Source organism: Anarrhichthys ocellatus, unplaced genomic scaffold (assembly GCF_004355925.1).
Source record: "Anarrhichthys ocellatus isolate YVR2014 unplaced genomic scaffold, GSC_Weel_1.0 scaffold24, whole genome shotgun sequence".
NCBI classification, from domain to species: Eukaryota; Metazoa; Chordata; class Actinopteri; order Perciformes; family Anarhichadidae; genus Anarrhichthys; species Anarrhichthys ocellatus.
In genome coordinates this window covers 1000128-1024002 of record NW_022280054.1, presented here as the reverse complement: position 1 = coordinate 1024002, position 23875 = coordinate 1000128, and the positions used below count along the sequence as shown (strand labels likewise).

The 23875-nt window shown below is 42.6% G+C and overlaps 3 protein-coding genes across 3 annotated transcripts; 2 read left to right on the top strand and 1 right to left on the bottom strand.

Annotated features, from left to right (window-relative positions):
- The first annotated feature begins 335 nt into the window (after positions 1-335).
- Positions 336-3645, top strand: wdr53 (WD repeat domain 53). Its single transcript, XM_031860841.1, has 3 exons — positions 336-388; positions 853-1348; positions 1452-3645. Exons 2-3 carry the CDS (start codon positions 860-862, stop codon positions 2097-2099), a joined length of 1137 nt encoding a protein of 378 aa, XP_031716701.1. The 5' UTR covers positions 336-388; positions 853-859; the 3' UTR covers positions 2100-3645.
- On the bottom strand, positions 2148-5403 carry srprb (SRP receptor subunit beta). The gene is made up of 7 exons (XM_031860845.1): positions 5181-5403; positions 4718-4812; positions 4532-4609; positions 4362-4444; positions 4122-4258; positions 3957-4011; positions 2148-3680 (listed from the first exon to the last, which is right to left on the bottom strand). The coding sequence occupies exons 1-7, from the start codon at positions 5347-5349 to the stop codon at positions 3470-3472; spliced, it is 828 nt and encodes a 275-aa protein (XP_031716705.1). The 5' UTR covers positions 5350-5403; the 3' UTR covers positions 2148-3469.
- A 911-nt stretch (positions 5404-6314) lies between these two features.
- col26a1 (collagen, type XXVI, alpha 1) lies at positions 6315-23526 on the top strand. The gene is made up of 14 exons (XM_031861194.1): positions 6315-6789; positions 6996-7118; positions 7358-7461; positions 16881-16942; positions 17072-17198; positions 17487-17567; positions 17689-17817; positions 19667-19744; positions 20310-20362; positions 20450-20512; positions 20942-20977; positions 21043-21087; positions 21161-21245; positions 21845-23526. The coding sequence occupies exons 1-14, from the start codon at positions 6614-6616 to the stop codon at positions 21982-21984; spliced, it is 1302 nt and encodes a 433-aa protein (XP_031717054.1). The 5' UTR covers positions 6315-6613; the 3' UTR covers positions 21985-23526.
- The last annotated feature ends 349 nt before the right edge of the window (positions 23527-23875 follow it).

Genomic DNA, 23875 nt, shown 5'->3' with positions numbered 1-23875 from the left:
TGTTTTTAACTATTATATGGCTTCTCAGGGGCTCAGCTCATATTGTACAGACATGCAGCTTGGAAATCTGTATGCCCTGTGAAAAGGGGATATTTTCCCTGAATGTCCTTTCAGGTAGCATTTCTGCTCCCCCTCCCACCAGCATCAACCCACACTGATCAAATGTTTTGAAGGGATATAGGAAAGTAGATTAGTGTTTGGGCAATGGTTGGTGTTAAAGGTCTGACATTCCAGGCCAAAATGATGTAATTTTAAGGCTGCCAAAGAAATCCACCTGGCACGCTGAATACAGGACATAAAAAACCCCAGAAAGTCATCTATGACGTCATCCGTGAGCGACCCGACCCCACATGGCAAACAGCTGAAGTTTTGACGGCACTTGCTTAAGGTAGCGTAATGCTGCGGTCTTGACGTTATAAATGATGACTCTATTGTACCTGATTTACAATGAGCAGATTAACAGCGTGTTTATTACCCGTCTTCTGAACAGGGAGTCACGTGTTAGCTTGTATGCTAACGGGTTATTAAAGCTAGAGAGTCTGGACTGAACGTATTAGCTTCACATTTAAAAACAAACGGATAATGTTATTTTAGAAGCTGGGACCAGTGAATGTTAGTATCGATAGCCTGAAAAAGTAAAGCTATTTTCTGTCGATTGAGTTATTGATTAAGTATTCATATCGGCTCTAAATCCGTTTTTGTTGTAACTATTTTAGAGATATAGTTCAATACTGCTGCTGAGTGCCCCCCCCCCTTTTGTACTAAATTTGGTTTACAACGTTGCCATCAGCTGTGTGAAAGCAACAGCACAAACTAATGTATATCTCCTCCTTGGAAACTTACACTTGGTAGGGTCAGCATGGCCAGGCAGTGGTCTGAGGGCCACTCCACATCCATCCTGTGTGTCGGGGTGTCTTCAGGGCCCGAGGGCCTCCTCGCTTCAGGCTCTGAGAGTGGAGAGGTCACGGTGTGGAGCCAAGAAGGGACCATCATAGGCCGTCTCACTCTCCCTGGTAAAGAGGACAGCACCAGTGTTGTGTTCTCACCAGCAGGTCTGGGCCAGCTGTATGTGTCCCACGGAGACGCAGTGAGCGTACTGGACCCCCGAAACCTGAAGGGCCCAGTGGAGGAGTTTCAGGGTGCAGGGGAGGAGGAGATTAACGCTTTGGCGCTGAACGATACGGGTTCAGCGCTGGCAGTGGCTGATGACTCCGGAGCAGTCCGGGTACTGGAGCTTCCTGGGGGGAAAGTATTCAGGACTCTTCGGAGACACACAAACATCTGCTCCTCGGTGGCTTTTCGACCTCACAGACCGAATAACCTGGTGTCTGCTGGACTAGACATGCAGGTGAGTGAGAGGACCATATGTACTTGCATCATGTACCAAGACTACTTTTGATTTCTTTCCTACTGCAGATTTCTTTCACATTTTTTTTTTTTTATCACTTTAGGTGATGCTGTGGGGTCTGCAGAAGACTCGGCCTCTTTGGACCCTCAACCTCCAGGATGTGGCCGAGGAAGAAGACGACCATCAGCAGCGTCCCGGTCAGCTCTTCAACCCGCCGCTGGTCCACTGCGTGTCTGTGGCGAGTTGTGGGAACATTTTGGGTTGTGCAGCAGAGGACGGGCGGGTGCATCTGATGCGGATCGGCAGCGGCTCTAAACTGGACCAGCAGGGAGCCGTCAAGGCCCACAGTCAGGGGGCCTCACAAGCCCACTTTGTGAGTTTCCTTTCCCACCCTCACTGGCTCGTCACTGGGGGGAATGACGGCCAAGTCGCCCTGTGGGACCTCAGTAAGAACCCAGTGGTGACTCCGGAGGCAAAGGCCAAAACTAGAGTGGTGACGGCCCCACGCAGGAAGAGTAAGAGCAAGGCAAATAGGAAAGAGCAATGCCAGGATAAAGCAATGAAGGTTGAAATGGAGGAAGTGGAAGCAAGTGCAGAGGAGGCGACGGAGGAGAAGTTGGGGCCCAAACTGAGCATCAGTCATGGGGACAAGGTGAACTGGTTGTGCCCTGCTGTGCTGAAAGGAGAACCCAGTGTGGTGGTTGCAGATCAGAGCTCCTGTCTGACGGTTTACCCTCTGTCTCCGCTATAGATTCAGGTTCTGTCATCTTTTGTTCTCATGGTTGCAGTACAATGTTTTCTTTAGTTTACATTGAGTATACACTCCTGTGTTTGATACTGTTAGAAGTTGCAGCATCATTATTTCTTGGAGATTTTGATGTTAGGATCTCCTTTAATTCTTACTTTTAATTCTAACTTTAAGCACTGAACAGTGGGTGAAGATCTTCACAGAAGCAGACAAACATCTGTTTTTACAACACATTCAACAAACTAAACGTGTAATTGTTTTTTGGGTCTTGTTTAATGACAGATTTACTGATATTGCTCACGTTGTGTGTGGTCCTATGAAAATTGTTCTGCTTTGAAATATATTTTGCAATATGTGTTTTTGTGGACTGTAAAATCTACCACATTATAGACAAAAGCAATCTGCATGTTTAACTGAGTCTGCGGTGCTCTTGTAGAGTAAAAACATCTCAATCCAAACCAGGTGCCGGACTACAAAGACAGAAAGTCAACTGAAAGCTGTTTCCAGGATGTGACATTTCAAACACTTTATTTGAAGAGACATTTTTTTAAATGAGTCTAAAGCAGCACCTCATGATCTGACAGCAAGCTATAATGATGTAATGTACAATTAAGATTGTTTTTTTTCCTGTGTTGATTAAACCACATTTGCTGCTTATTAATCCTGACAGGATCTTCTAACATTTAAGAAAATGTGCTGTGTGGACTCATTTGAATCAATCAAGCAGCAAACACTTTGTCAAGTTTTTTTTTTTTTTTTTGTTTTTTACACAACACAAAATCTCAATAAATTCATAGCAAATGCACTGTATTCACGCAACACTTTCAAACAAGTAAACCATTCTATTGCAGACAAGCAAAACACTTCTATAAGAATCCTAGAAATAAAGGCACAAGTCTTACTGTCCAAGTAAATTAATGAATCCAATTCCCGCCCGTCTGCTCAAGTTTTAAACAAAAAAGGTGAAACTCTGACAGACTGTATCCATTTCTTTGAATCGCAGCAACAGCAAATATTGTACTTTACAGAAATTCCTTAAACCAGATTTGTTTTAAAGCCAAATAAAGCTCTCAAGTGGATGTTCACAGTAACATTTACACTGAATAAGCACATGATCATTTCTCAGCACTGCAGAGCGACCTGATAAACTGCGACATCATTTTCCAAAGCATTATTTCAGTCCTTTTTAATTTAATCTGTCTCAAAAGTTCCTTCACCTTTTGATGTAATTAAGTTTTACATTGACAGCCAGCTCAGAGGACCATGTTTGACTGGTAACTCCGATCAAATAAATCCTCCACTGAGATGTCCTCCCTCCTGTGATTACTGAGGCCTGAGTCAAATTCTGCACAGCGGATGTTGAGTTGCTGCCTTTACAGTTTAGCCAGACTCTTCTCCAGGCTCTCAATGTCTGCACCCCCCTCTTCACCCTTGCTGCCGCGGGCGCTGCACTCCAGGAACTCCACCTTCAGGGGCAGCTGGCTGAACTCAAAGTCTTTGCCTTTTTTCCCCAGATACACACTGCCGCCCACAGAGCCGTCCTGAGAGCTCAGGGCTGCAGAGTGCGTCACTCGCAAGGTGTTCCTACGAGAAACAAGAGGCAGAAAAGGTTATTCACCAAACCAAAGGCTCAGGACGGGTCTAATATGAATCCCAACTGCTCCCAATGGCCAAAACCTGACTATCAAAGCATTGAAACCGTCACACATATGAGGAACGTTACATTTCTGACAGAACAATCAATATATTGACAATTAAACAAGGAAAATATTATGATAGAGAACTTGAGGAAATTGACTAAAAATAAAGCTACAATTGGAATCAGGCAGTAAAAACAAATATATCAGTAGCTGTACTTACATTTCCTTTTCCAGCTGCTGCTGTATCAGTTTAGCTGATTTTGCCATGGTGATATCTGTGAAATAAAGAGACCAGTAAAGGAATAAGCAACTTTAGGGTGTAGAAAATGAAGAACAAGAGATTTAAGTGTTGATAAATGGGGTGAAAGCAAATGGATCGATGAACCTTGTTTGTTGCACGCTACCAGGAGAGCCGGGGCATTCCTGGAGATCACTGTGTCCGTCAATAAGATGTACAGGAACTCGGCCACGTCCCTCACCTCCTTCTGGAAAATAGCGCCGTCGACTACAAACACAATGGCTCTAAAGACGGGATGAGTGGGAGGAATAGGAGAGTGATGAAGGGAATGACCTCACCCATTAGACATCATGTAATGTTACTCAGACAGGCTGTTTTTGTTCTCACCTGGCTGAAGATTTGAACTTCTCCAGGTATTGGGAGCGAAGACTGTCATGTCCAGGCAGGTCAATCAGAGTCCAGGTGCTGCCCTGAATACAGGAGAGAAGGGGGGGAGACACCTGTAAACCATGCTCATTATGAAGGTATGATGCCTGATGAGGTTGTTCTTTACTCACCCTTTCGTTTTTGGCTTTGTATGGAGCACTGCTGTCAGTGATGGAGGTCTGTGTCCGCTTGAACTTTCCTGACAACAGCTGCCAGAACATGAAATGCACTTTTAGAGAGCAGACTAACCGTGCATCACTCTGTCATTGTGCTGAACACCCTGTGATAGACAACGTGCCACGTTTTAGTTAACTCACCCGGCTGAAGAGGAGGGTTTTCCCAGCGTCACACAGCCCGACGAGCAGGACAGCACTTCGGACAGTTTTGCTGGAGAGAAAGTACTTCAGAAACACTGCAGAGATAAAAACAGAAAGACCGGTTACTAAGTTATTCTGATTTAACCCCACTGTTACCGATGAGCCGAAGATACTCTACGAAGTTGAATGACTTCCGTTGAAAACACTAATAAGCTGCACAACTGACAGATGTTTGCTTTAGCTTAGCAGTTAGCTTCCTAGCTTGCTAATTTGGATACTGGCATTTTTGAGGCACATGTTTCCTAATTAAATGGAAATTATAGATAACAGGTTAACGCAGAATATCCTGCTGACAAAGCCGCTTTCCATCAACTCTACACTTTCTAGCTAACTGTGCTAAACTAGACTAAACGCTGGGCCTAGCTTGCTAAGCTATGTTAGCATGCTAACGGTAACTTCTTACCACAGGTGATGACAACGACGGCCAAAGCGACGATGACGCCGATAAGAAAAATGGGGTCTTGGTCTTCCAGCTGTTGTCTCAGAGATTCAATGAAAGGTTCTAATGGGTTTTCTGACATTTCCACGTCTGCTTTTCCCCCCATGTTGCCACCGGTGTTGTCTGTCTCCATCTATCCGCTCAAACTAATCTGAACGTGGGACACGTCTTCTTCCTCCTGCGGCCTGTACAGACGCTGGAGTGTCGGCAGGGGGCGCTGTCGGCCTCCTGGTGAAGTTCACTTTATTCCCACAGTGGTTTCGAAACTGTTTGAGTACTGGGACCAGTCAGTGGGTCCCCAACAAAACCAGAAAATAAGTTTGATTTCACTTTTAAATATAGAGGCCAATAAAAAAAATCATAAAATATGATGCAGTACCTTAGGTTACATACAAACTGTACATAAAGTTTATATAAAGTGTATATAAAGTAGCTAAAATGTGCTCCACCTCCAACGGCTGTCACATTAAAATACAGCTTACGATCAAAGCATCAGTAGTATTCCAATATGGTATATATATATATATATATATATATATAAATGTATATAGATAATGAAAATAAATATAACTCTGAAAGGGATTATAAATCTAAAAAAAGTGCTTTTACTCTAATACTTCTTAAAGTCGCCTACATTTAGCTTAATACGTTTATACTTTTACTTTAGTGAAATCTTGAATGTTACTAATCATTTTTTCATTTTGTATGATAAACGTTTGGTTAAAAACATGAAATGGTCTTCCATTATGTAATGATGTATTGTATCTGTTGTAATGTTGCTGATTAAAACGAACAAAGACCACAATAAATTATTTTAAGATCATACTGCTTTCACTCATATCCGTCTTTGTTGGGCTACCGTCGGTTTATGTAGGCTTTAATACGTATATTGTTCATTCTGTCATCGGGACGTTAGGAGAATAGAGACAATAGACATAAGAGTAAGACACCACGACCGAATTCAGTGAACGTGAGTTCACTTTTGGCCATCACAGTCATATCACAAGACCTATATAAAAACTCAAGGGTGGTTTTCGGTCAGACAGATGCGCTTTTACGCACTCCGTCTCCAGCACTCACATAGCGCGCTTTTTACGCACACTGGATATTTGACTCCTCAGTCCTCGGCACGATGTCAAACGTCAGAAAACCACATTATTCTATAGTAAGAGGCTGGGTGTCATTCATGTTGGGCTCTTAAGGGGGCCAGTTTGTTTCTCCTCGTGCAGACGAATTGACGGGCTCATTGATGGTTTCAGCGAGGTTTTCTTCGGCTTTCTTTCACCATTCCAACTCTGTAGATCTGTCAAAGAGGGATTTAGAACTTCAGGATTTACTTGAGAATCGTCGGTAGCCTATATCTGCGGATATCTCCGTCAGGGATAAGTCAAAAGGAGATGATGGCTTTATCGTTCCTCTACGTGCTGTGCATGTGGATAAGTTTCGTCTGTCCTTCGCTGGGAACAGGGTTTGTTTATCACTTTCCAGGCATCACTCTGCAGCGACAGCGCATCAAATCGGAACAGAGTGGCATCACTGGACCACCAGGTACCGGGTCCCGTACCCAACTCAGGTGAGCACATGTTCACACTGGAGATTTTCACTGCACATTTTGTAAAATACAACCCTGATTCTGTGTCTTTAGCAGAAACAAATTTGCTGCAGCTCTGTTAAATTGTCACATTTTGTTGACATGTCTTATTGACATCGATTATGTTTATGTTAATTTATCTTATAGTTTTATTAATACGTATGAAATCGATTTTATTTGTATTATAGGAACTGGTGTCAGTATACTGTTTACAGAACAGTGTCCTGTCAGGTGCACAACGGGACAGAAACCTCCGTTCAGAGAGTGTTTCAGGGCTGCCGGTGGCCCGGACCCTGCACCAAAGTCATCAGGTATGACCCTCAGAGTCCTCACACCTGCTCCTCTTCAGCCAAGTCCTCTTCTCCTGTCAGCTTTTTCAGCTGTGCTGTAATGCTGTTACTGTTCTTGTCATGAATGTTGAAAGACCTTTTTAAAAGTAAAACCAGGAAAACAATCAGATATTGATATTTGCTGGTTTGATCATGTCTGTGCATTTGTATGTGTGTGTTTCTGTATGTTACTCAATACATGCCCCTGTGCTGTTTTGCAGCTACAGGACCCTGATCAGGCCGTCCTTCAAGGTTGCCTACAAGCAAGTGACTGCACTGGAGTGGAGATGCTGCCCAGGGTTTGTGGGAGAAGAGTGTCGAGAAGGTGAGTGTCTAATCTGTGCCTTTTTTTCCCGTCTTCGCATGATGTAAGGGCGAATGTGGTCAGAGGCTAAGTCTCTCAAGGACTGAAATGAAAGCCATGTGTTTTGCCCAGACCCATCTGTCTTTTTAGATCTTAACCCACACCAATGCCTTATTTTATGTTTGGTGGTGTGTCATCGGGTAGTTTAATAATCGTGCCTCTGTGCAGCGGTTAGGCTTTTGATATGATTGTAAAGTTGTTTTGAATTAAGATTGAAAGCCTGTTTTGGATTACTTTTGGGAGCACGGAGTGCAGTAAAGCAGCAGTTGAAAGGGATCCTGTGCCCTGCGGTTTTATACCTTTTCTTTATACGGCCGTGCTATCTGTGTCTGGAAGGAGATTAGAAAACACTGACTGTCTCATTCTGCATCTCTGTTAACTGTAGATGGCACAGAGGCAGTTTTCTGTCTCTCTGAATGTCATCATGGCTATTATGTCAAAAGCTCAGAGGACCGGCCAGCAGAGCAGCTTGTAAAGTTGGAGGTATGTATATATATATATATATATATATATATATATATATATATATATATATATATATATGTGTGTGTGTGTCCAATATGTGTGTCCACTACTCACAACCACACTGACAAACATGTTTTCCCGTATTTTAAACATTGTGGATGCCTGTAAAACGATGCATGTGACTGCATTGGCTTCGTTAGAGTTATTTAAAATGCTGAGGAGTTATTTTAACGGTTTTCTATTAAAATCACTCAGCAACTGTTAGATTTTCTGGGGTCGCAGGGCAATGCAGCAATTTGTGTGTCATTGAAAAACACTGGCCTGCTCTGTTCACATTTGTCCAAGATTAACAGTTACCTCAAGTTTTGCTTATTGGTCATAATTACCACACCTTGTTCCATTTTGCACAAATGGTTAGTTGTTGCTCTTGGAGGGCCAAGATTTACCACAAGTTCAGAATACACACGTTAATACTAATGGAATAAACACAGACAAAGCCTTTGGAGACCATTATTCCACACAAAGATTAACACGAACCTACATCCGCCGAGTCTGTACTGCCAGAGATTATGGTTCACTTGAGACCAAAGTGGTTGCAGGAGTGTGAAGAAGTAATCTGGCTGTTTATTTAACGTTTGCTGAAATGTATTTGCAAGTTCTAATGGCTATAGAGCAGGAGGAAAATTGCCTCCATATGGAGAGACGGAACAGAAGGCCACGTTCGACTCGGCGAGGAGACCTGAAAGACGGAGGCTGATGTCACCGACAGTCTGCTTCGCACTGAGGAGAGGAGGGAGAGCTGGCAGTGTGTCCGGGTTAGAGAAAGAGAACGAGAGAACACTGAGGGGAGAAAGTTAGGACCTGTGCACGAGGAACAACAAGGTGTTAGAATTGGCAGTGCAGAAACAGATGTGTAGCAAGAGAAGAAGAAGAAGAGAAGAGAAGAGTAAAGTGAAATGTAATGTGGAGTGTTCCTGTCCCACAGGGCTCCAGCTGCTACAAGCTGCACAGACGGCAGCAAAGCAGAGTGCCGGTTCTGTGGGAAAGAGGCCCCACTGAGATTAATGAGCATGACACTCCTCCACGAGCTCTTCGTAACATACGTGACTGTGCAAGGATCAGACGACAGCTCCGAAAGAGAGACTGGTAGATCTCCTCATGTAGATTAACCTCTGCACAGCAAAACAATAATTTATTGATGGATATCAGGAATACCTTAGAAATAATGGTTGATAATACCACAGGAGAACATTTTACAGTTATGCCCCATCTTTCTATGAAATGGTTCAAAGAACTTATAGGTCGGTCATTTTCGATACATGTCACCCTCATGGCTTTGATTTCTGGAGAGCTGTTACGTGTTGAATACAGATGTGTTTCTATTTGATTTCAACTGTCTTGTTTCGATTGCTTATTGGAGGGGAAGGTATGACAATTCATGCATCGTGTTTTAGAACTTCTGAGGGAGCATAGAGACCTCACAGAAGTCACTGCTCTATAGTAATAACTCCCCAAAAAAACAAAATTGGGTATTTTTAAACTTTGTTTTTGGTCTGAAATTAAACAAACAAGATTTAACGTCTTGGTGGACAGGTTTTGTTACCTTTGGACAGAGCTAGGCTAGCGGTTTCCCCCTGTTTCCAGTCTTTATGCTAAGCTAAGCTACTCAGCTGTTGATTCATATTTACTGCACAACCATAAGAGTGGTATCAATCTTCTCATCTAAACCTCTGCAAGAAAGTAAACACGAGTGATTCCCAAAATGTTGACCTATTTATTTAATCATGGACAATTTGGCGTGTTGCATTCATCCCTGTGTCTTTATGTCACTTAGCCAACATTGTGCATGCAGCTCTGTGAAAACTGCTGCAGTGGAGGCTTTGAGCCAGCTGTTTTATCAGAGCGAGAGAAGACAGCCTTAACCAATGAAGATGACATCACCTCTGGCTTTAGTTTGATGGGGTTCTGGCTCCACTTCAGAGGCCCCTTGAGGCCCTCAGAGACGTAAAGACATGAAGAGGGCTAGAGTCTAATTGAAGTCCGTGTAAGTTGAGGAGATGCTTGTTTCTCTCACCTCTGCACACACTCCTGTTGTTTTCATTTTCAAAACTCTGAGTCATTTTCTGCCTCACTCTCGTGGTTTATTCTTTTCTTACCATTATTTCTTCTAAAAAACGTTCTTTGTTTTGACAAATATAAAGGCCAAATCTGCACTGGCATCAATGCACACATTATCACGGTTTGTTGGGTTTAGGATTGAAGTTTCTTGTCTCTTCCCTGAAAATAGCCCCAAATGGAGGCTTCACAGTTTTATCAATGTTAAGAGTTGAAACGATTATGCGATTAATCGATCAGTCGATCAACAGAAAAATGATTGTCCGACTATTTCGACAGTCGGTTAATCATTGCTCTCCTCCAGCCAATCAATTGTGAGGATGTTCTGCATTTATTTGTGTTATTGTGACCCTAGGCTGAATATTTGACGAAAACAAGCAATTTAAATATGTTGTCTTGGGCTTTAGAAAATTGCTGTGGACATCCATCACTATTTTCTGAATTGCTTTACACCCATTAACTGAGAAAATAATTATAGCAATAACAATAAGCATGCAGCACTTAAAATGTCTGACATTTAGCATTTACATATGCACAAATCTGCAAAGGCAATGCTGGCGTTTGATCTGGTTAATGAATCACTCAATAAAGATGAATGGCAAGTATTTTCACAGTTGCTTTTGGCCTTCACAAGTCCTCTAGAGTGTTCCCTGCGTTAGTGTGTGCCTCGTGTTCTGTCCATAGCCTTAAAGCACTGAGCTCGTGGCCGGACTGCTAAGGCCGAGCTGGTCGCAAAGCTTGAATTTGTGTGTGTTTGGTTGACACCCTGACCCCTCAATATTTTTGACATTCAGGTTTGTGCTGGCTGTGTACAGTGCATCTCAAGATTTACATTTTGCTTTCAGCAGAGTTGTGCTAACACATGACGGCATGGAACACATTTGGGAGAAATGTGTTCATAATTTCCCCGCTGTTGGCCCCTGCACCCCTCCTCCCTGCTCCATCACAGCAGCACCCCCAGCACCCATCTGCACACATACATTGAATTAACACTAGGGATTGTGGGTAACGTCTGTGTGAGGGAGCTTCTTCCAGGACCTCCCCTGATGAGAGCAGTGGCCTTTGATCTCATGCAAAAGCTCAGCAGAAGAAGTTTAACAAAGTTGAATGCTGGGTGTGACAGCACAGGATTGTATTTGGGGAAGTTAACAATACATTTCATTAAAGAAGTGAAAAGGTGCCTAAAAGCTAGGATGTCAACTGTGCTAATTTGTTAATGCTAAAGCTATGATGTTGCTAGAGTCACTGTTTCCCCTCTGCAGCTAAATGAGGAGGAAGTGTGTTAAACCCACCGTTGGAGGGATTATCTAGAACACAGCTATTTGAAACCTTTTAATTACTTCCATTTTTCCATTTTACCATCTGCTCTCGTCCCCTTGGCTCGTTTACCCTTGTCTTGCCCTTGCTTTTTCTTGCCACTGCCGGGCTCTTTATCTTCTATAGTCCCTGCTGCTTTCCACTTTTCTAACTTCCTATTTCCTTTAGATCTGCCGCTCTCCTCTCCTTGGAGTAAAGTGATAAAACAGAACCATATCCCACATGTGCTCCTCCAGACTGCAACCTTTGCAGAGTGAGGATATGACTGATGTCTCTGTTACATCCCTGGCTGTGCTCAGATAAAGGTCAAACTCTACCCTTTGACCTGTTGTGGGCTATGGGATAGTTCAGCTGTTCCTGGTGCTGGTCTGATATGCCTGATGGATGACGCCCTGTTCACGCTCCGTCTGTAGTTTTTCATTTCTGTCATCGGCTTATCATTGGTTTTTCTTGCCTCCATGTGTCCCTCTATCTTTCTGTCTGCAACTCCACACGTGTTAATGCAAAGTAAAGCAGGTAAAGTTCCTGAGTTCATGAAAAAGGTTTCTGAGGTTAATCAAAGCCACATGTCCATGAAGGTTAATGTATTTATCAGTAGGTTTTTGCTGCCTGTAGTCAAGACAGGCCAGGAGCTCTGCCTGTTAATGTGTAAGGCTGTTTAGGTCTTATTTTTGCTAAAGAAATATACATATTGTTTGTGGTGGCTTCTCTTATCACCACTAGTGCAAAGATGTGCAAGAAAACATACAAAGAAGACTACGAGTCCACAGCCATGCTAACGGCGCTGTAACATGCTCTTAATAATTATCTTAGTATGCAGGTATATAACCATTTCATCCTTACTAAACACAAAGTGAAGCTGAGACTCAATGGAATGTCTTCAGTTTTTTTCATGTATTTGGTCATAAACCAAAATACAAGACAGATTTAGACCCGATGAATGCGTGTGTAAGTGTGCAATTTCATAGCAATCCATCCAATAGTTGTTGGGACCATATGAAAAGTCAGAAGATCACCAAAGTCAGTCAGATTCATCTTCTCAAAAATGTTAAAACTAATTTCATGACAATCCATCCGACAGTTAGTTATTTCTCTTTCCATTTCATCCGACACCGCTGCATTTGAACTTGAAAAACGTTGCCCTTATTTAAGCCGATCGCCGTCTCTCTTCACCGAATTCACACAACATCATCTCATAGCATGACGATGGCTGTATGTCTGTGGAACCAGCCGGGTGCATCTCTAACTGTGACTGATGTGTAGCCATTGTTTCAACATCGGAGCAGCGTGTAGTGGACGGTGCCGCAGGACGATTGGATGCATTCTGCCCGTTTGAGGGCATGAGGGAGAATCAGGTGTTTTCTCAGAAAACCTGTCATGAAGCAGCATTTTACAAGGAGGAATGTGAGATTAATTATGGCACCTCATTGTGGTTCTGAAGTCCATTATTTAGTTATTGACTGTATCTTGTGCATGAAATAATGGCCCCATGCATCAAATTTAATGGGAATTTCCATTAATTGCCAAATATTTCTTACTTGCTGAATCCTTCAAAGCTTCAGTTTAAAGAAATGCTGTGTGGCCTGTCCGCTGGCATCATGGTGAAAAATGCAAAATGGTCCCACTGTGGACGAGACATATTGGTTTAGAAAAAAAAGAAAAAAAAAGCCAAGTTCACCGTCCTCCACCAGCCACCGCGGTCAATGTGGGTGTGTGATTTAGTGAGTGAGAGAGTTTGTGACAGACAGAGTGTGTGTGCTAGTGTGTGTGTGCTAGTGTGTGTGTGTGTGTGTGCGTGTGTGTGTGTTCTGTGGCAATTGTTCTCCATGCCAGCAATAACTGACCACTTGCTGGCTGGAGCCGACACACAACAGGCTCCTGGGATAAAGCCAGTTCTTGGAGGCAGACTGTGGTCTACACATACACACACACACACACACACACACACACAGCTCACAGACTGGGCACACACTTGTCTGTGTATCTTGGGGACGTGACAGGAACTCTTAAGATGATCCAGAAGATGTTTCAATACATCACCCTTCCGTCCTGCTCACGAATATAGACAGAGTGTTTAGTGGCAATGAAAAGGACTGTCCACAGCTGTGTGCGTCATGGCTTATTTTGTGGTTGTCTGTCTGTGTGTGTGTGTGTGTGTGTGTGTGCGTACAAAAAACTGTGAGAAACTTAGAGTGATTTCTTTGATCAGTATCCAGGTCTAATGTAGGAAATGTAGCCGTCTCAACAGACGATGCCCACAGTCTGAGTTACACTCTTGCCAAATTATCCTGTGCTGTCTTGTACTGTAGATCACACAATAAGGGAAGGGATGATTCATCAAACAAGTCAATGTGTTTACAGTTTGCTGAGATGAAATATGCTCTTTGTTTTGGTTTCTGCTGATGTTTGAATTAGGATTTATCTTCCAAGAGATTCTAATCTTATTTACACTCTCGTGCTTCGCCTGGAGGTCTGCTATAGTCTCTCATTTGTCAGCGCCAGACTTAACAATTGAGCTTATCTCACAAGACTAACGTCAGCTTTCCTTTTGTATCATATGGAGGTCTAATACTTTTGCATGGTGTATTACCCAGAAATCAGATATTTTTGTTAAATGCATTCTATGCGATTTGGTGTCTGTCATTTAAATGATTTTCACGTGTCTTGTGATATTGCATTTGTTATGTTTTTCATGGGAATAAAAAAAAGAATAAAATATTTTAATTGACATAATGTAAGTCTTGACATACTTTTCAGTAAATTTCCATTGGCATCAGACAAGATGTCGCATCTGTATAGTTAAAAACATTCTCAAACATACAAATCCTTCAAATCTCTTTGGAGCAGAAAAAGTTCCCAATTCTCTCTGTTTATTTGGCTTCACTAAAGACAACACAATTCTGAATCTTTCCCATGAGCTGAGAGAAATCCAAGAAAAATAACCCTGTCTTATGTTGCCATGGTGTAATTATGGATCCAAACAGACTCTACAGCTGCGGTACCGTTCTAAACATCAGCTCGAGCACAGCGGAAGTTTGGTTTTCTAACTATAATTAAATTCCAACTGCAAACACAGGAATCCTGCCTGCCACCTTGAAAAAAAACAAGAAAATAAGAAAACATCGTTGTTTTGCTCTGGTTCACATTTCCGGTAGATTGACTCAGTTGTGGTGTTTTCTTGTGGCTTGTATTTATGACATAATACGATATGGCTGGTTTTATTTCTGGCTCTTGTTGGACAACAGATGAGGTTCAAACAAGTTAGCTCATTAGCAGTGGACGTAGCGTAGCCCTACAGAGCAGACAACCATCATGGACAAGGCAGCGTTGCTTATATTTGTTGTCAATTGACCGTACAGCAAAGCAGACATGATTCATTATGCTCACATTTAAGATGCTAACATGCTGATATTTAGGAGGTAGAGAGTCCTGACGTGCTTTTAACTGAAAAACTAAAACGTCAACCACATAGTAGCGTCAAAAAAAATGTAGGGGAGCACCAAAATCTTCTGGATCCATCCTCTGGTAACTATGAACGTCTGTACAAAATCCATTGAATAGTTGTGGTGGATCTCACAGACTGACATTGGCATTCCCAGAGTATGTATATCTATTTTATGTTAGGTTGTAAAAACTAAATGTCATCACATCATAACAGAATAACTGTTGGAATGCATCACAGATTGATGCACTGTACATAACAGAGAAAGAGTGTGTCAGAGGGTGGAGACTTCCTCTGGGCTGATGATGAATAACTGTGGAGGAGATGAAGGCATATCAACTCATCAGTCCTCTCACAGTGTGGAGCCCACGATTGCCCACAATCTTGCCGTTGTGCTGTGTGCGGCTTTGATGTCCTTTTGTGTAGCCGCTGAAGAAACCTCAGTGCAGCCAGTCACAACAAACTCATGTTGGCTCATTTTGTACTCTGCGGTTGAACAGCTCTCGGTATTTGTGTTGATGAATCCTGAGGAATGTGTATGTGGGTCAAGCTGTTGATTGTTGTTTCCGTTTGTGGCTGCGCTCCAACAGCGGGATTGAAGATGTAGTTTGAAACGAGGCATTGAGAGAAACCACTCCCACGCAGACTGATACACCACTGGACTGGATGTACATGATTGTAGACACACACACACACACACACACACACACACAGACATTCACCCTTTCCTACTTCAGTGAAGCAGAAAACTCAGCTGCTGCCATTTGCACCCTGCGTGTCAGAGACTCTGATTTAGGCAAACCAAAGCTGTTTGGGTCATTTCTATTGTAAGTTATTCATGAGCACCAGTTGTTCCTCGTTCTGGGTTTCCCTGCTATGACCACATTGTGGGTGGGTTCCGTCTGTGGGACTGGCAGCTGACATTCCAGACTCCTTATGAGCCGTAGACCAGAGGAAGGCTCACATTTAGACCAAATACTGGGGGTTTCTATAAAATGGCAGCAGAGAGAGAGGAATGTGTAGGTATCTGCGCCGCCACAGTCGCCTCTCTGTGTCGTGTCACACACACCTAAACCACGCCCGTAGAGCTGCCGGTAACTCCTCACAGGACGCTGAGTGATCTGAACCACTGTGGTTCAAACGCATTACTGATGTGATGTCTGATCTGGTGATGTCGTTAGAATCCAGCTGCTGTGCATGTTAATGTTTTTTACAGCCACTGCTACTGTTTTGGGTCACTCTCACCATCCTATTCAGTGTGGTTTTCTGCGAAAATATACCTGCTCAGCACCAAGCAGCGGACTGATACTGTTAGCGACTAACCAGATATTTCCTTCAGGAGCTAGTAGAGATTAGAAACAGCCAAAAGAGAGGGAATGTTGGACTTCATCAGGTGGACAGAAACACGACTCCAAATGAATAATAATGAAGTCATTGATGTGTTTTTAACAATAGGGGATGTCTGTCTTTTGGTCTTTTTCTGGGATTTGCTGACAGTGAGAAAAATATAAAATATGTGACTTAAATACATTGTGTCTGTAAATCACATTTCTCTAGACATGTGGTCATGATAGTGAAAGCATGTAGATGCAGGCGTTTGTTTGTGTGTGTGTGTGCGTTTGTTGTTTGTGTTTCCATGTGCTACACACAGTTAATGGTTTTGGTATCTGAAGGAGGGTGTAATTGGCAGACGGACGGAAAACATGCTGAGTCAAGAGACAAGCAGGTGTGCACCAGGCTTGCGTATGACAGAGAGAATTTCATGTGAGGTCTGATAATATTTATTGTGTGAGTGAGTTATATGATTTGAGGAGGAATGCCTAATAAATTTCTGCGTCTGGTTTGATGGTTCTTGTGTATCTTGGCTTGACCTGCTCAGTGTGGGATAGAGAGAAACTACTGATGGTGCCAGGATGAAGACAAGAAACAGGGATGAAACAGACACGGCAAGAAGGAAAGGAAGGGACAGATGCAGAAGAAGAAGAAGAATCGTGTATGCCCAGGAACTGAACTCATCTTTGTCTGTCTTTCTTTCTTACAGAGTGTTTGAACTGTACCAGTTTCACTGACATGAACAGCAGAATAAATGCCATTGAATCAAAGGTAACAAGGATCACCACAAGCCTGCCTTTATCCCATGAGTTATTTGAAGGGATTGTACGCATTTGTACACAGATTACTTTGTACACACCAGAGTGCAGCTGTATCTGAAATCTTCCTCTGTTGTTCCAGATCAAGCTGTTAGGAGACGGACGCTCATCCCTGCCGACAGCCAGCAGTTTACCAGAGGGCTCAACAGACAACGAGGTGGTCGCTCCCCAACCCACTCCTATTGGACCGCCATCATACCTGCTACCAGGTGACAACTCATCATGAAAAACAAGCTTTCTGAAGGATGTGGTGGAGATGTTGAAGAAATGTTTTAATGTCTGTAAAAAAAAAAGGCACAGAAACAAAGTGCACAAAGCAAACCTGTTTCGTTGATATCTTAATGTCTTTATCTTAGCGTCTTTATCTTAGCGTCTTTTATTAGACTTCTTTCAAACCCCCACACCTAAAGTTTGTTTTCATAAGTTGAGTTGCTTTCCTCTTGATGTTTTAAGTGAACATTTGACTCTGACTGTCTCTTGTTTTTTTGGTCCTCCAGAGCCCATCGGACCACCAGGGCTTCCAGGTTCTGCTGGACCTCCGGGTCCGGCTGGAAGAGCAGGCCTCCCTGGACCCACCGGTAAAATATCATCAGACCTTCTAGTCTGATCTGCTCATTTAAAGATGGTTTTAAAAAACAAATGTCTGTTAAACATGATTGATTGATTAATTGTGTTTTTGTGTTTTACCTTGGTGGTCAGGACCAAAGGGGGACAGAGGTCTAGCAGGAGTAATAGGATTCCCCGGCCCTCCTGGCCCACCAGGTGCTCCAGGGCCGAGCTCCTCTCCTGTACGAGAGCGCGGTGACGTTTTTCACGTGGACGATCAAGGTTAGCGGACTATTCTCCTTCAAATTCACTCTTTTGCAGTAACTTTGGGCTGAATTGTCCCAGATGGCCTTAAATAAGAGCGTAATGGAAGTCGATCTTACACACATGGTTGAATTCTGACACAAAAACAATTCTGAAACCATTCAAGCGTTTGTCCGAGTTGATGCCAAAACCACAGGTCTGTTTTGATGAATCGTGTGCTTTCAAACACATTATGTTCATCCTGTTCTCTTTGCAATCATTGTGTCAGGCAGAGCACAAACCCAGGCCAGACGGGTTGTTATGTATGGAAATTGGTTTAAAAGGGGCACAGGTGGAAGCACAGAGCATATTGTAGCTTTTACCAAGTGTTTAAGTAAGCAAATATGTGTCTTTAGCTTTCGGCATAATGGGGAGAGTATTGTTTCTTTGCAGCGAAGGGCTGGTTTTGATTTAGTTTAATAGTTTCCGTGTGTGTTGCTGCCTCTGAGCCACTGTTTACTGCAACCATCACCAACAATGGAGCCAAATACTGAATGTGAGCTAAATCATTTGCACAAGATTAGCTCAGGTGGGTTTTTTTTAAAGACAGAATTAATTGGAAAAATATATTTAGACATTTTTCATTCATGTTATCCACTTAATTACAGCGTCGCCTCTTCTGTCTACACCTCAAAAATACATATATAGAGTGCTAAACATGAAAATAATTAATTTCTCGTTATTTGAAACTTTAACTTTTCATAATCCTTTGAAATATGTCAGTGCAAATGTTCCATCGCTCACGTTTAAAACCTAGGTTTCACCACAGGGAGGCAGCAGAAGTCCATGATGTAATCATTATCTCGGAGACTTCTGGCTCTGATTAGGCTTTTGGCTGCGTCTGCCTCTCTGAGCCCAGAACTGTGTCTGCGGGTCTGGAACTATGTAGATTTGGGTCTGTGGGGCCATGTAAACTGAGGGGGGCCAACTGGCTGTAAATCAGGCCTAATTTGTTAGCTGTCAGCACAACAGTCTGCGTTTGGGGGAAGAGGCCGCGGCCCAGAGCCAAAATCTGGGCTATAGCTATGAGCGAAGGAGGAGATAGTTTGCCACTCATGTGGAGTTTCTCGGGGAGGCAGCCAGGCTCGAGGAGACTGTAACATTAGAAAATTAGTTCCAGAGGGAAATCTGCTCCTTCTAGACCCTTTCTGTGGACTGTAGCCATAATGTAACAACGCTGTCTCAACACAGGGGACACTGACTCGGAGCATATGTTGAAGTGGAGAGGAAGTGTGGTGCGGTTGAAAACAAAATTTATACCTACAAGCATACTTTGAAATAAACTACATGCTGAGAACAAGGCACAACTTCCACCACCCAGATGATGTCCAAGTGTTTACTGCTCTTTGAGATCGACCAGCTGTTAGTGGATTTAATCCTACTGTTGACTGCTGATGAAACTCTGTAGTTTGACTGGTGGCCCTTGATGTCCACCCTTGAGGTTCAGGCTGAGGCCCCAGCAGTATAAGTACATGGATGGATGCAGCAAACAGCTGTTTGAAAGGCATATTGGAAACAAAGATTTAATAGACATGAACAGCTTTGGCCGCCAGCAACAATGCGATCATGGAGATTTAGCCAATTTTGCCAACATCTTTTTGATTATTCAGTTGATTCCAGAATTAAGGTTAATGGACATTAGTAAATATATATATATATATGACTATTTATTATGAAAACTAAATGATAAGTTGTAAATTACCTTTTGACCCTGAATATACATTGTTATTCATTTTATTTTCCGAATCTGTCGTTACAGTCTCTGTTGTCTTTTGTGTAAAGATTCAATTACATTTTTCAGGTAAACTTGTGTTGTTGTTTTCCCCAGAGGAGAATCTTCCTGCTCATCAGATCATAGTCGGGCCTCCTGGTCCAACTGGTCCAACTGGTCCCCTCGGCCCCTCAGGTATGAATATAAGCTGTTTCCTGTCATGATTTTGGACCTCTTGGGTCCATCATTACAAATGTGACAAACTCAAACTCACAAAACTTTATTTTAAATCCCAGTCAAGATCCCCAAACTTGCAATATGTAAAGAAAATATGTCAAGCTAATTTACAGGACAATTAACCAGAAGAAACACAAGACACTTTGACACAATGACAATAATTTTCTATTTGATATAAATGTGTTGCAACAAATAAGTAATTGTTTGAATTGAATTGAATATGAGCCTTGTATTGATTCAATACAACACTGGTGCAAGCAGATACAAACTATATATGTGACTTTGTTGTGTGAAAACAATGTTAAAGCCTCTTAATTTAAAGATTTCAGTGAAACATTAAAAACACAGGCGTTAAATGTTTATTTAGCAAAACCTGAAAAATCTCTCTCACCAGCGTATAATTGAATTAAATTAAGCAGTGTTGAATTTACTGAGTTTAATTTTGACATTGCACAATAGTCAGAGCCAAACATTTGACATTAATCTCCCTCATGTGTGAATGCTTTTGCGAATGACGCTGCAGGGCCTCCAGGACTGAGAGGACCTGCAGGATTACCAGGCCTGTCGGGACGAGATGTGAGTATCTGAATCTGTTGATCAATAAACAATATGAATGTATGACCGGCATCATTGATACACGACCTTCTGTTTTACCGACATAAGGGCAAGGAGGGCCTCCAAGGCATGCCTGGGGATACCGGGCCTACAGGAGATCCAGGAGAAAGGGTGAGGCTGCTTCGTTATTAGATTAGCAGGCTGGCTGAACATATTTTAGTCTGATGAACCATCAAAATAGTTTATGTTCTATGTTTTGTAAATGGTCTTAGCTGTAATGCAATCTCCAATACATTAAAGGTGAACAAGCTTTTCTTCAAAGACTCACTCCGAGCTGTGACTAATCCTCCTCTCTCGGTCTCTCTGTCTCGTCCAAGGCCAGGCCTCACTAATCAGGGCGGCCATGTCGGATCCCCTCTTTTATCTGGCTCTCTAGTGGGCCTCTGTCTTTAAACTTGATCCCCTTCCTCTCCGAGCATGATTTAAGATTGGAGATCTGGTGAAGAGGTGGATTAGCAGGGAGGGATATAGAATGCAAGCCGGTGAAATGTGTGAGCGAGCAGGAGTCCTAATCTCTTCTCTCTGTTCTCTCTCTACCAGGGCACTCCAGGTGTAGCAGGCGAACAGGGCCTATCTGTAAGTATAAGGTTGTTGCATCACACACACTTATACACACAGGTTAGTTAACTCTGTTTTCACAGGGAGCACCCGGGCCAAAAGGAGAGCCAGGAGAAGGCTTGAATGAGGTAAGAGACATCATTATCTTTTCCTCCTGAGCTCATTTGAAAAATTCTCCTAAACCACGGTGGTGTTATCCAGGGCGAGGCTGTGCAGCAGCTCAGGGAGGCCCTGAAGATCCTGGCCGAGAGGGTCCTCATCCTGGAGCACATGATTGGCGTTCATGGTGAGGAGAAAAACATAGATGGAGGAAAACGTTTTTCCAGGCCTCATCTTGGGGAAATATGCTCATTCGCTTCCTGGCAGAGAGGTAGATGAGAAGATTGATACCACTCTCAAATAAAGGGTTACAGCCAGCAGCTACAGCTAGCTTAGCTTAGCACAAAGAAGCAGCTAGCCTGACCTCTAAAGCTCACCAATTAAGATCTGATATATCTGTACCAAAAATGAACGACAATCTGCCGTTTTTTTTTGTGGGCTGTGTGCCGGACTATTTCTTGGCTCTGAGCAGTTGCCAGGCAACCGGGAGGTTACTGCTCCCCGCCAAAAATAGTCACATAAATGTTTTTACACACGAGATATAACGTGTTAATCAGTGAGATTTAGAGTTGCTGGAAAAAGTATTTTGTTACTTTCGGACAGAGCCAGGCTAACTGTTTCCACTTATTGCCAGTTTGCTGTAGCTTCATATTTAACAAACAGTGGTTTTGGTAAACTCATCCAACTCTCCTGCAGAAAACAAATACAAAAGTTGCCAAAATGTCAGATTATTCCTTTTTAAAGACGAATATTTTTTACCTTCTTGTCTTTCATGTCTTTACACAGAGAACTCTGAGGGATCTGGATTTGGCAGCATTTCGGACCCCCTGTCTTTCTCTGCCACAAAGACCAAGCGACTTGAGCCTGTTCAAAACCCTCTTCAAGCTCCAGTACCGGGGTGGAGACTAAGGCGAACCCCCCTTTAAGGGTTTAGTCTAATTTTGTATTTATGTGTATAATTGTGACGGATGTGGCTCATTTTGATTGACTGAACAAACACCTTTTTTTTTATACCATGTTTCTCATATTATTCCAATTTTATTGCCAATTATTGTCTTTTAACAGCTGTATAAAACAAAGAGATGTTGAGCATTTCATCCACGTGAAAGGCTTTATTGAGCCTTTTTTTGACCCTGTTGCTGTATGCTCTTACTCTACATAACCTTATCAGCAGCCCTTGTACAATGTTGCACCGTGAAATATAATCTCATAAAATGTTATGAGGGTTTTGGCATCTTTCATTCCTCAGATAACAGACTGCCCAGTAAACACATCAGTCTCCTTGGCTGATGTTGCAAATCTCCTCCAGCTGCAATGTGAGTTCCCAAGAGCTGGACCCAAAATATAGTATTTAGTGTCAAACACATTCTTGGATCGACTTCGGGGTTCACCTTGTGTTCGCCTGTCAACCATATTTCTTCCTTTCTCATCTTTCGGTCTCTCTCTGGTTGCTCCGCCTTGTTAAAGCTGAGGTAAGACATGACAGGCTGCCAAGAGTATCTGCTTAAAATAAAGTTAGGTGAAATAGCATCTGGAGAGCGCACATCTGGAAAGCAAGAGGAGGAGATGCTTTAGCAGTTGAGTTTTGGCCCGGAAACGGAAAACCCTGCTCGGCTCCAGTGCACCTTCGCGCGACTGGCTGATGGAGCACTAAACTGGATTACATTGACTTCTTCATAAACTGCCTCTGAGATTTGTCTCCAAGCTGATATGATTGTTGTACAGTATGTCTCTGAGAGACCAAGCCTGTTGGTCTCTGAAGAAAGCTTGGACCATTCCTGGTTCAAGCTTTGGTATCTCCATTACAAGGTTCATGTGAAAAGGGAATACTTTTGGGAGATAAGCTCATTTGTTTCCTTGCAGAAAGTTGGATGAGAAGATTGATACCACTCACATGTTTTTATGCTATATGAAACTGAGCCAGTTAGCAGGTTAGCACAAAGACTGGAAACAGATAGCCTGGCTCTGACAAAAAAAATCAAACCACCAGCACCTCTAAAGGTCACCAATGAAGATCTGATATATCATTTGTTCAATCTGCATAAAATCAAAGCTTATGAACGTCAATCTGCCAGGCAACCGGGAGGGGAAACTGTCAATAAACTAGATGTAAAAATGGCGGCAAAGCCACCAACGTAAAAGTTACATCTGGATAAAATCCAACATTAACACTAGTAAACCAATTCAGCTCATTTTAAGTTTATTAACTGTGTAACTAGTAACACAATGTAAGAAGCCATTTAAGGACAGTTATTTGTTGTGACTGTGAGTTTATGAGTGGTTTATGAGTTTTGGAAATACGCGTCACTCCCAAGTCAGAACAATGGGACGATTTATTGTAACTTCAGAACGAGCCAGGCTACAGAGGCTCACTGCATGCGCTGGAGAAAAAAAAGTTTGCCCTGTTTTTTTTAAATTAACAAGATCATTATCTCAGAATCATGGGAAGAGTTTTCATGGAAAACAATTCTGCTCTGTTTTTGAGATATTTGAAATTCCCAAGAGAAGCTCTGATTTACTTGAGATCTTGATTTCATGGAAGCAAACATGTCCTGTCTGTTTAGTTTAATCCAGTTGTATCTTGGTTTGGATTTGAGATACTGGGAGATAGGCCTAATCGTGTCTTGAGTAATACATATATTTATGTAAGATGATGCATCTTAAATGCATTCACAATCAGGCAATTGTGCCTCAGTTGCCATCATGTTTAAACTAAACAGACAGGACATGTTTGCTTCCATGAAATCGAGCTCTCAAGTAAATGAAAGCTTCTCCTGGGATTTTGAGGTATCAAAATTCAGAGCAGATTTTTTTTCT